General features: G+C 40.4%; 1 protein-coding gene across 1 annotated transcript; it reads right to left on the bottom strand.

Moving 5' to 3' along the window:
- Nucleotides 1–357: 357 nt before the first annotated feature.
- LOC117278105 (uncharacterized) lies at nt 358–1,402 on the bottom strand. The gene is made up of 2 exons (XM_070183416.1): nt 1,222–1,402; nt 358–992 (listed from the first exon to the last, which is right to left on the bottom strand). The coding sequence occupies exons 1-2, from the start codon at nt 1,400–1,402 to the stop codon at nt 358–360; spliced, it is 816 nt and encodes a 271-aa protein (XP_070039517.1).
- Nucleotides 1,403–13,073: the final 11,671 nt, after the last annotated feature.

The following is a 13,073-nucleotide window of genomic DNA, read 5'->3' as shown; positions in this document are numbered from 1 at the left end:
ACAACAACACCCCAGTAAAATCTCACAAGTGGGGTCTGGGGAGGGTAGAATATATGCAAACCTTACCCCTACCCCGGAGGGTTAGAAAGGCTGTTTCCGAGACACCCTCAGGTCAAGAAGATGAAAATAGATAATAGAATATGTGACAGCAACAAAAATCAGAAAAATAATATAAATATTGTAGGAAACAGAAAATAGACAAAAAGACAATAACAACAAGTAGTAATAATGCCACAGTACTATGAAAAAAAAGGTAAAATAGTGTGGACACAACATACACCACTAATAATCCAAGACAATACCCTAACAGACTAGCCCCACCCCTGGTATGAAGGAAGAAAAATGCTCGACCCCCTCCTAACATTCAACTCTAATGCTCGACCTCCACATCTTCCTATCAAGAGCCATGTTCTCGAAAATCTGAAGTCGCGCCATGTCCTGCCTGGTCACCTCACCCCAATACTTCTTAGCCCGCCCTCTACCTCTTCTAATACCCATCAAAGCCAACAGCTCACACCTCCTAACTGGGGCATCTTGACTTCTCCTCGGCATGTGCCTGAACCATCTAAGCCTCACTTCCCGCATCTTGTCGTCTATGGGAGCCGCGCCCACCTTCTTCTGAATATCTTCATTTCTAATCTTATCCAGCCTAGTGTGCCTACACATCCATCTTAGTTTCCTGATCTCTGCTACTTTCATATTCTTGATATGGGTATTCTTGACTGGCCAACACTCAGCCCCATATAACATCGCTAGTCTAACCATCGCTCTATAGAACTTGCCCTTAAGTTTCGCCGGCACATTCTTGTCACATAGCACTCCAGTCGCTAACCTCCATTTCATCCACCCTACCCCTATACGATGCATGACATCCTTGTCTATTTCCCTACCCCCCTGTATAATTGACCCAAGGAACTTGAAACTTCCTATCTTGGAGATGACTTGTGAGTCAAACCTCACGTCCAAATTGCTTCCCCATCCCGTCGCTGAAACTGCACTCCAGATATTCTGTCTTAGTCCTACTCAACTTGAAACCTTTAGACTCAAGGGCCTGTCTCTAAACCTCCAGCCTCTGGTTAACACCGCCTCGTGTCTTATCAATCAGAACTATATCATCAGTGAACAACATACACTATGGAACCTTCCCTTGAATATGGTATATGAGTGCATCCATCGCCAGGGCAAATAAAAACGGGCTGAGCGCAGATTCTTGGTGCAAACCCATCATAACCGAAAAATGCTCTGAGTCACCACCTACCATCCTAACCTGAGTCTTAGCTCCATCATACATGTCCTTTATTACCCTAATGAAAGCTACCAACACACCTTTCACCTCCAGGCATCTCCAAAGCACCTCCCTAGGAAGCTTGTCATACGCTTTCTCAAGGTCAATAAACACCATGTGAAAATCCTCTTCCTATCCCTGTAATGTTCCACCAACCTCCTGATAAGTTGGATAGCTTCCGTAGTTGAACGACCCGGCATGAACCCGAATTGATTGTCTGATATGGACACCGCCCTCCTCACCCTTCCTTCCACGACCCTCTCCCAAACCTTTATAGTTTAACTTAGTAACTTGATACCCCTATAGTTGTTACAGGTCTGGATATCACCTTTTTTTCTTGAACAGTGGTATCATCGCGCTCCACCTCCATTCATCTAGCATCCTCTTCGTCCTGAAAATAACATTAAACAACACAGTCAGCCATTCCAAGCCTGCTCTACCCACACACCTCCACAATTCTATCGGAATATCGTCTGGCATGGTAGCTCTTCCCCTACTCATCCTGCACATAGCACCCACGACCTCCTCAACCTTAATACGCCTATATTACCTAAAGTCTCAGTGACTCTCGGAGTACCCCAATTCCCCTAGCACAATGTCTTTGTGTCCATTGTTCATTAAGAAGTTTATAAAAGTATGTCTGCCATCTCTGTTTAATCTGGGCATCTTCCATTAGTACTCTGCCTTCCTCATCTTTAATGCACCTCACTTGGTCCAGGTCACGAGCCTTCCTCTTTTTCACTTTGGCTAACCGAACTAACTTCTTATCCCCTCCTCTGTTCCCTAGATCCTCGTACAAATGACCAAATGGATTAGTCTTAGCCTAAGTGACCGCTAACTTCGCCTCCTTCATAGCTTCTTTATATCTCCCTCTGTTCGCTCTCCTCTCATCCTCGTCCGTGCTCTCTACTAACTTAAGGTACGACACTTTCTTTGTTCCACTTTACTTTAGACCACGTCATTCCACCACCAGTCGCCTTGGTGCCTACCTGAGTAACCCTTCGAGACCCCTAACACCTCTCTCGCCATCCCTCTTATACAATCCACCATCGTCGACCATAGCTCGCTTACGTCCCTTCTTCTACTCCAGGCTCCTAAAGCCAGCAACCTCCCCTCCAGCTCCTGAGCTTTAACCTTCATCAAGGCTCCCCACTGGATCCTCTGTGTACCCTGAACAAACCTTCTCTTCCTTTTTATCATGATACCGACGTCCATCACCAAGAGCCTATGTTGTGACACGAGGGTCTCTCTCGGGATAACCTTGCAATCCTTGCATAACCCCCTATAGCTCCCCCTGAAGAAGAATGTAATTAATCTTGATCTTAGCCACCGTACATCGAAAAGTAACCAAATGCTCCTTCCTCTTCGGAAAACTAGAGTTCGTTATCACCAACTCAAAAGCTCTAGCGAATCAACCAGTGAAATACCTCCTTCGTTCCTATCCCCAAAGCCGAAGCCGCCATACACCTCGCCATACCCACCAGTAGACGACCCAATATGTCTATTGAAATCCCCTCCTATAAACAACTTCTTCGTAGGCAAAATATCATACACCACCTCATCTAACCCTCCCAAAAGCGCCTCTTAACCTCCTCATCCAAGCCCACTTACGGTGCGTAAGCGCTAATGACATTCATGGTGATCCCTCCAACTACTAGCTTAATAGCCATTAATATATCATTCATCCTCCTAACTTCTACCACTGACTCTCTGAGTTCCCTATCCACCAAAATACCCAATCCGTTCTTACCCTTCTTGACTCTCTAGTACCGTAGTTTAAACACGTCTGCATCCCTAGAACTCGACCCTACCTGCCTAATCTCCTGCACACAAGCTTTATTGACCTTCATCTTTTTGAGAATCTTCGCCAACCCTATAGACTTGCCCGTCAACGTCCCTATATTTCACGATCCAACTTTCAACCTATATGATCCATTGTTCGCCTTGACCTCTTTAGGCCCCGTCCAATTCCCTATACCCTCCCTTACCAAGGACATGACCTTACGCTACCATTACCGACCACAACCACTATACCTACGGTAGACCAGGGGAAAACGCTAACACAAAACAAATATTGGACCGAACTTGAAGAAAGCAAGTTGTAACTACAGGCATGCTACTAGAATGATTAAACTAGTACGAACTACTACGACAACAATTTTAGCTAAATCAAGAAAGAGAAGCAGGAGATGGGAGGTACCAACTCCCGATAGTAGAACCTATACTTATGACGTGATGTACCCCGAGGCTGCGGGACCTCTATCAACTTTCTAAACATTCAACCTTCCAACTTTTACCAATTTAAGCCAAAACAACCTAGGAGCCTCAAAATTCAAATCCAGACATATGCCTAAGTCCAAAATCACCATACAAAGCTATTGGAACCATCAAAACACCATTCCGGAGTCGTCTACACAAAAATCAAACTTCGATCAACTCTTACCACTTAAGCATCCAACCAAGGGACTAAGTGTCCCAATTCAATCCAAAACCTCCACGTGTAAGGCCCCATAAAATTTTGCTAAGGGATTCACATTTTGTGGTGTCGAGGTAGGGTGATGTGTACGGATGTAGAAGTTAATCATCGCAGCGAGCTTGCTTGCTGTGGTACAGACTTTTTGGGTTGAAGAATATACTGAGGAGTTGATGGAAATTTTTGGCAGAAAAAGGCGATTCTGCGGTCAGGTTTGCGACCGCAGAACCACTCTGTGGGCCTCATACCCATCGTAGAGTTGAGCAGAAAAATGGTTGAATTTTGAAGGTCATTTTGCGCTCCATTCTATGATCGCATATCCATTTCGTGGTCCACATTTTCCATCGCAGATTTGGCGTGAAGAATTTCATTTTGTGATTCTGCGGTCCACTTTGCGGCCACATAAGTGGTCTGCGGACCGTAGACCTATCGCAAACCGGTCCAGACCAGCCCAGTTCTTGGCATCATTTTTGCGGCCAATTTTGCGGGCCACATATTTGTTATACGGTCCATTCTGCGACCACAGACCTGCGTTCGGAGGGTCCATTTTCCCTATTTTATATCCCGACCCCATTTCAATAAATAGCCTTTGGGGCTTATTTTGGAACGATTGTCTGATGATTTTAGAGAGAGGTAAGAGAATTTTAGAGAGAGAAGGAGGAAACCTAGCATTCTAATCATCCAATCTTGCACCAACCTTCAAGAATCAAGGAAGTCAATCACTAGATTATCATCTATCCGGGTAAGTCCTACTCCTATGCTTTCATGCAAAAGGTTATGAGTTCTAATGTATTGTGAGTTGGAAATAGGCCATGCATGTGACAATATGTTATAGTATGTGGGGTTAATGAACCATTTTGGGTAGTTCTTGTTGAAATTGGTTAAGGGAGGAAGAGATTACTATTGTAAAGCTTTGTAGTCTATTTTGCATACTAGGTGTTTGACAAAATTACTAAGAGAGTTACACCATGAGAATCCTTCTAATTATTATCCGATATTTCGCTATCTTCCTATAGCTTGTTATTTCTAGAAGTGTTGGGATGTATTAGTAACTTAAGAAAAGCTCAAACAAGGTATGTTGGCTAAATTCCTCTTTTAGAGTCGGATTCTATAATGTCCCCGTAAGTTTCAAGTGTGGTTGGCCCAAGCTCCTAGTTCCCATGTTCCGAGTTATTCCTCATAAAATTTACTATTCCGAGTAAGCTTGTGTTGAAAGATATGTACTAGAAATGTGTATCGAATGCTCCTATCGTATTGTGCTCTCCTTCGGGAATGTATTCAAATGTGACCAATGTGTCGGAATATTATGATTTCAATCATGTTTTATTGCAAGTTATTATGCCAAGTTGTGGAAGAAAACTCAATGTGCCAAGATTCTTATTGTTCATATACATATCAAATCTCGATTTCCAAGTATCCTTATTGTTGATAAACTATGACTAAGTTCGGAAGTGGAAGAAGTAAGAGTGAGGTATAAAATTTGGCCATGGTTGTTGTAACTAGAGCACTTGAATTGAATTCGTGTTTAAATTGTAAATTACCGTGCTCTCCTTTATAAGCAATTCCAGTGTGACTCGAGTTCTTACCTACTCACAAGCAAAAATTGTGCATTGCCCTTTTGGGAAAAAGTATTTCAAAAACAAATAGTGTATTGCTCGTTTACGATTTTAACGTGTGTTTCTATTGCTGGTCAGTTTGCCCCATTCTTTGGGAAGATACCTATTGGGTCTAAAGTTTCCATTAGTAATGAACCTAAAGTTGTGATTTCCAAAATATTCTATTTGTTGATATTTATGATGATGATCCATGAAAGTAAAGAATGAAAATGTGGAATATGAAATATGGCCAACGTGCCATGAATGAAGAATCATAAGTATGGCCAAGGGAGCCAAGGAAAAAACAATGTTGTGAATGGTTGAAAATACTAATGAAGATATTTATAGTGTGAAATATAATGAGGTGAATATAACATATGTTTGTACTTTTGTTTCCCTTATGTGCAAAAAAAAATATTTCTGGGAGTATCATTAGCAAACCGAGGAAGAGTGGGTCGTAAGGCCCACACCCGAAACTACACGTGCCGGTGTAGAAGTGGATTGTGATTATTCTCCATATTTGGGATGAGATTGAAATATTGATGTGATTGTGATTATTCCTCTTAATTGGGATGATATTGTTGATAGCCCTAAATTTAATGTCAACTCAAACGGCATATATGGGGAGACGACCTAGCCGGTCGAGTGGTGTTGCACACATGGTGGTACTACTCTTGGTAACACCTTTTTTTTCTTATCACATGTCAAACCAAATTGTTCGTGGAGAGATCGCCTACCTGATCGGGTGTGATCGGACTCCGTGCTAAAAACATGGTGGCATATCGGTGCTAATGATCTCCCAACCAAAAAAATATATAATTTTCATATTTTAAAAATTGTTATGTTTTAACTGGGCATTTGGATATTGTTGATTGTGACTTGTTGTTTCTATGGTTTTCCCTTTCTTATATTGACATTCTATTTTGAAAGAGGACATTTAGTTTTACATACTAATACTATTCCATACGCACTAACGTCCCTTTTGCCAGGGGCGCTGCATCTTCAATGGATGCAAGTGGTTCGTCAGCGAGCAATTTTGATCCTCATTAGCAATTACTCTCTATTCAGCTGATTATGGTGAGCCGTACTATGTTCCGGGCTTCATGTCATTTGACGTTGTACTTTATGTTTTGAGGTATAGCCAGGGCCTTGTCGCCGGCACTTTCATACTACTTTTCTTTTGTACTTAGAGGCTCCGTAGACAGGTTGCGGGTGGTGAATGATGTTGGGAATTAGACTAGTAAGTGTTGGTATTTGGGCAAACATGCTTTTCATCATATCTATAAACTTGTAATATTTTAGAAATCATAAATGAATATCCTTTAGTAATGGAAAAGATTGTGGAACACTTGACTCTTCTCATGTCTCTCACTTGTAGTGGTTCTTATATTGTTAATGGGCAAGGTTGGATAGAAGGCATCTAGCAGGCTTGCTTAACCGGGGTATCTCAGTTGAGCGCCGGTCGCGCTCCTCGAGGTAGGAGTGTGACAGTACGAAACCAAAGCAACTACTCCCGCAAGTCACGTAACCACAATTGCACATATGTAGAACATCAAATAGGGGAAACGAGGCTAAAAATACTCAAAATGACCGATCGGGTCGTTACAAAAATATAACCTTTTGTGCTTTATTAATTAAAATGCACACCTTCCTCAAAGCTTCCACCTTTCTCACATATTTGTTTGTTTTCTTGTGCATACTCAATTACATATTTAACTTCAGGTTTCATGCTTTACTGTAAATAGCCATCGTTCTTTTGAATGATCCCTCATTTATTTGATTTCATCCTATCAGGAACCACATTTTTTGGATCTTGAGGGATGCCTAACCCCTTCCCCTCGGGATAATTGGAACCCTTACCTAGAATCTCAATAGTTTCACAAACCATAATCAAAGTGTATGTTACACAGTGTAGTATAGGTGTCCTAGTGTACCTTAAATACTAGGTGGCGACTCTAAACTCTAATTAACCTTGTAGAGTACCATAAGTTGTATTTTATTTTACCTCGTGTAAAATATGGTGAAACCATATGTAGTCTGCCGGGCATCTTTGCATTTGTGACCAAAAACCTCGCATATACGAACCCCGCTCCTGCAACCCCTAGCTCGCATATGCGAGCTCCACCACCTGACCAGTCATCACATTTACGCATGCATCCTCGCAAAAGTTAAATCTGCATCTTCGCACCATCATCGCATAAGCGACAACCGCATCTGCGCAAACTCATTGTAGGTGAGACCAGCCTCTAGGCCAACCAACCTCACAAATACGGACCCAATCATTGCAGGTGCGATCTTCGCATCTGCGCACCTACCCTGGCAGGTGTGGTGCACCAGATAATCAGGAAAACAAATCTTAAGCAACACAAACATGGTCGGAAATGGTCCGAAATCACCCCAAACCCCACCTGAGCCCCCCCGGACCCTGTCCAGTCATATCAACAAGTCCTAATACCTAATCCAAACTTATCCGAGGGCTCGAAACACAACAAATAACACCAAAACCAAGAATCAGAGATCAAAATTCTTATTTTAACTTTCAAACATTTCAACTTCGCCGAACGCGTCTGGATCATACTTAGACATCTTAGATTACAACCAAAATGCACATACAAGTTCCAATCCACTAACTTAACCGATCCAATATCTGAAAACCACAATAGGAGTCTAAGAACATCGAAGTCAACTTATGGTCAAACTTAAGAACTCTCTAATTCTTCAACTTGCCAGCTTTCGACAAATAGAGTCAAAACTTTCTAGGAACCTCTGAATTCAAATCCGAACACACGCCCAAGTCCAAATTCACCATATAAACCTATTGAAACTATCAAATCCTGATTCCGAGGCCGTTTACTCAAAAGTTAAACTTTGATGAACTTTTTCCAACTTAAGGCTTCCATTGAAAATTACTTTTTCAAATCAATTTCGAACCTCTAAAAAATCAAAATCAACCATACACGTAAGTCATAATGCATCACATGAAGCTACTCAAAATCGCAAATTACCGAACGGAATTCTAAATCTCAAAATGACCAATCGGGTCTTTACAATTTTAAACATCGATTTTAACTCGAATTTGGAAACTAGTCATATTTTGAACTCGTGAGGTTATGGGTCATAAGAATTAGACCTTATACTCTGGTTCGACCATATAGGCTTGGGTTGAATGTTTTGGCTTTCGAGATTTAATATAAAAAAATTGAAGCTTTATTATTTGGAATTATTTTTATGACTTTATTTGACCCTGTTAAGCATTGTTTGGATAGATTTGGGACATTTGAAGGAGAATTTTAAAGGAAATGTGGTATTTGAGGGTTGAAGATGTTCAGGAAGGTGGTAAGTCTCTTGTCTAACCTTGTTAAGAGAGAAGTTTTTATAAATTGGACTTGTTTGTTACATGCTACGTGATTTGGGGTGACATATATGCTAGGTGCCATGCGTGTATATGTACACTTGAGCTATACCATGCTTGGGTTAGTTTTAGACTTCTTTATGTTTTGTTTGACTGTGTGTTCGTCTTGGGTTATTCTTTAGTTGATTGTATGACTACGGGAGCCTATGTATTCATACTAAAAATTATATTTTAGTTTTATGACATCTTATTTGGTCAGGATGGGCTATTCTAGAGCTTGTTGATATACTTGATTTAGCTATAGTCATAATTTATATCATGAACACATATCTGCATCTTTATTTATTATATCTTTGTGCATATTACTAGTTAATTCTTGAGCATATGCATATATCCTTGGATTTGGAGATCTTGATACGAATTGATATAATTATGATATATTTAGATATTCTGAGCGGACTGATATTGTTGTGGCATGGTGCTTTATGTCGTGCGATTATTGTGATATTGATATGCTATGGCACAATGGAATTTTATGCGGTGCTTGGATATAGATCCGTCCATCCAGATTCAGATGAATACCATGCTACATTGGGCCCAGTGAGTGCAAGTGATCCATGTATCGTGTTTGAGCACGTTAGACGTGCTAAATCTTGTTGGAGCACATGGGATGTGCTGAATATTGGTTATCATTAAGTCTTGAGCATGGACGGTCATCCTAGACTCATTTAGAAGCATTTATATAGATGTTACATGGTCCATATCATACCTATATGCGAACATGGAAATTAAATTATGTTTCGATTATCATGTTTAAGATGAATATTTGTCTTATCTCCGGTCTGTACACCTTATTTTTATATTTATTGTTCGTGGTTACTTTTTGCAATTTCATGCCACTATAAACCATTCAAGTTGTGAAAGTGGGTATCATATTTATTGTCAAAATCTCGCCACTACTTATTTGAGAGTAGACTTGGTACTTATTGTGTACATGTTCTATTTTTCATTATACTACACTTCTTCACATTTTCATGCTGATCTTGGTATTAGACCTAGTGGTATTCAGGAGGACGTTTAGTAGTTGATTGAAGACTTTATAGTGAGCTGGTGTTCTTGATCTACAACTTATGCAGTCCCCTTCTTTTTCATTCTATTGTTGCTCGATTCTAACGAAATTTTTATGTTTGAGACCCAATTGTACCCTATTTAGTAACTCATGATATTTTGCGCAATTTGGGTCTTCTGGAGTTCAATGAAGTTGATTTCACTACGCTTCAGTTGAGAGGGCCAGCCATAAGGTGGTGGCAGACTTAAGAGAAATGTGGGCCAGCGGGGTCTTTTCCTCTCACATGGACTCAATTATTTACGCTCTTCCTGGAGAAGCTCATTCCTCTTACTAGGAGAGATGAGTTTGAGCATTTGTGCTAGGAGGGCATGTTATTTAGTGAGTATGATAGGTGATTTACTGAGTTGTCTTGTTATGCAGCTTTCTTAATTTCCACTGAGACTGAGAAGGTAGGAAGGTTCATTGAGGGGCATAATTTTGGAATTAAGCTCAGTATGGCTAGAGAGATAAAGACCGGGGCTACTTTTCAGCAAGTAGAGATAGCACAAAGGATTGAACGCATATGTGGTCAGGGAAGAGAGATTGTGAAAGATAAAATGCCTCGTCATTCAGGAGGACTTCAGTGGTGCCTCATCTAGAGGCTAGAGTAATTTAGGTAAAGGCGATTCTTGTAGGCTAGTTCCCTCAAAACTTCAAACTTTTTATGGTACTTTAGTTACTCGTTTAGGGAAGGCATCCTATAGCGTACCTCCAGCTTATGGTTTACACGGTTATTATTCTTGTTGTTAGGGGAAGACTTAGTCTCAGCAGTCATGCCAACAGAGTGGTTTCTTTGAGAGTGGAGAGTTGAGGCATATGGGGAGGGTTTATCCTAGACTTTAGATTGGTATATCTCAGCACATTACTCAGGCTACAATTCTAGCCCCAGTTGCTACACTACCTACCCAGCTAGCTAGGGATGGAGGCCAGCCAGCTAGAGGTGGAGGTTAGCCAGCTAGAGGTGAAGGTTAGCCAGTTAGAGGTTTTCCTAAAGGAGGAAGACAAATCGGTAGAGAAAAAATCATTGTTATGCTTTCCCTAGTAGACCCGAGGTAGTGGCGTCTGATGTAATCATTACATTTATTTTCTCAATATGTTATAAAGATGATTTGGTACTGTACATCTTACTTTGCATCATATTTGAATATGTCTCTTGATTCTTTGAATATTCATGTTTATGTGTTTACGCCTATTGGAGATTCTGTTGTGGTGGATTGGGTTTATCAGTCTTGTGCAGTTACTATTAATGGCTATGATAAGATGGTTGATCTTTTGTTATTGGACATGGTGGATTTTGAGGTGATTCTTGGTATGGATGGGTTATCTCTGTATCATACTATCTTGGATTGTCATGCTAAGACTGTGATTTTAACAAGACTAGGGTTGCTTAGATTAGAGTGGAGAGGGTCTCTTGCTCATTATATAAGTAGGTTGATTTTATTCCTGAAGGCTCAGCATATGTTTGAGAAAGGAGGTTTAGAATATTTGGCCTTAATTTGAGATTCCAATGAAAATGATCCTTCCATGAATTTTGTACCAATTGTGAGGGTGTTCCCGGAGGTATTTTCTACGGATCTACCAGGTATGCCATTGGATAGGGATATTGATTTTGGTATTGAATTAGTGTCAGGCACTCAACCCATATTTATTCCACCATATCGCATAGCTCCAGCTAAATTGAAGGAGTTGAAGGAGCAGTTGCAAGATTTGCTTGATAATGGATTCATTTGACAGAGTGTTTCTCCGTGGGATGCATTGATGTTATTTATAAGGAGGAAGGAAGGTACTATGAGGATGTGTATTGATTATAGGCAATTAAATAAGGTTACTATAAAGAACAAGTATCCATAATCTCGTATTGATGATTTGTTTGATTAGTTTCATAGTGCTAGGATGTTCTCTAAGACTGACTTGAGGTTGGGTTATCATCAGGTGAAGATTAGGGCTTCAGATATTCCTAAGATGGATTTTAGGACTTGTTATGGTCATTATGAGTTCTTAATGATATCATTTGATTTGACTAATGCTCCAGCGGAACTTATGGATTCGATGAATCGAGTTTTCAAGCCTTATTTGGAATCTTTTGTGATAGTGTTCATTGATGACATCTTGGTATACTCTCACAGTAGGGAAGAGAATGAGCAATATTTAAGGATGGTGCTAGTTTTCTAAGTGCAAGTTTTGGTTGGACTCAGTTACATTCTTGGGTCACGTAGTGTCGGGTGATGGTATTAAGGTTGATTCTAAAAATATTGAGGTTGTTCAGAATTTGTGTAGACATACTACAACTACATAGATCAGAAGTTTCTTGGGTTTGGCGGGATATTATCATCATTTTGTAGAGGGATATTCATTCATTGCAGTTCCATTGACTAAGTTGACCTAAAAGGGTGTTCCTTCTACATGGTCTGATGAATGAGAGGATAGTTATCGGAAGCTCAAGGTTTCTTTGACTATAGCCCCAATGTTAGTGTTTCCCCCATATACGATGTATTATGATACTTCATGCATCGGTCTTGGTGTTATGTTGATGCATGAGGGTAAAGTGATTGCTTACTCATCACGACAATTGAAGCCCTATGGAAGAATTATCTAGTGCATGTGCTCAAAATCTGGGGTCATTACTTATAAGGTGTGTCATATGTGGTTTATACTGATCATCATAGTCTTTCATACTTGTTCAAGAGAAAGAGCTGAATTTGAGGCAGCGGAGGTGGATTGAGTTGCTTTGGGATTATGATATCACTATCTTGTATCATCTGCATAAGGAAAATATGGTAGCTGATGCCTTGAGTAGGAAGGCAGAGAGTGTGGGTTGTTTGGAATTTATTCAAGCTGAAGAGAGGCCTTTGGCTATGGATATTCAGACCTTGGCCAATATATTTGTACGATTGAATATTTCTAAGCCTAGTAGAGTTCTTGTATGTTTGGTTGCGCAATCGTCCTTGTTTGAGTGCATTAAGGTTCACAAGTATGATAAACCCCATTTGTTAATATTTAAGGACAGGGTACAGTGAGGTGGTTCTAAGAAAGTGGTTATTGGATATGATGGTGTTATGTGACTTTAGGGCCAGCTTTGTGTTCCTAATGTTGATGGTTTGAGGGAGTTGATACTTGAGGAAGCTCACAATTTATAGTATTCTATTCATCTAGGTGCTACGAAGATGTATGATATTTAAAGCAACAATAATAGCGGCGGAGGATGAAGACGGACATTGTTGAACACGTTTTACGGTGATTGAATTGCCAGCAAGATAAGT

The sequence above is a fragment of the Nicotiana tomentosiformis genome, chromosome 8, assembly GCF_000390325.3.
Source record: "Nicotiana tomentosiformis chromosome 8, ASM39032v3, whole genome shotgun sequence".
In the NCBI taxonomy this organism is placed as follows: Eukaryota; Viridiplantae; Streptophyta; class Magnoliopsida; order Solanales; family Solanaceae; genus Nicotiana; species Nicotiana tomentosiformis.
Note: the sequence above shows the minus strand (reverse complement) of the source record. Positions and strands in the feature narration are given on the sequence as shown.

What these genes read in the sequence shown, in the direction of transcription:
- LOC117278105 (XM_070183416.1), bottom strand. Translation starts at nt 1,402, where the DNA reads ATGGTGTTTATTGACCTTGAGAAAGCGTATGACAAGCTTCCTAGGGAG. An exon ending in GCATTTTTCGGTTATGATGG is followed by an intron (nt 993 to 1,221) that starts GTTTGCACCAAG and finishes TCTGGAGTGCAG; the next exon opens with TTTCAGCGACGGGATGGGGA.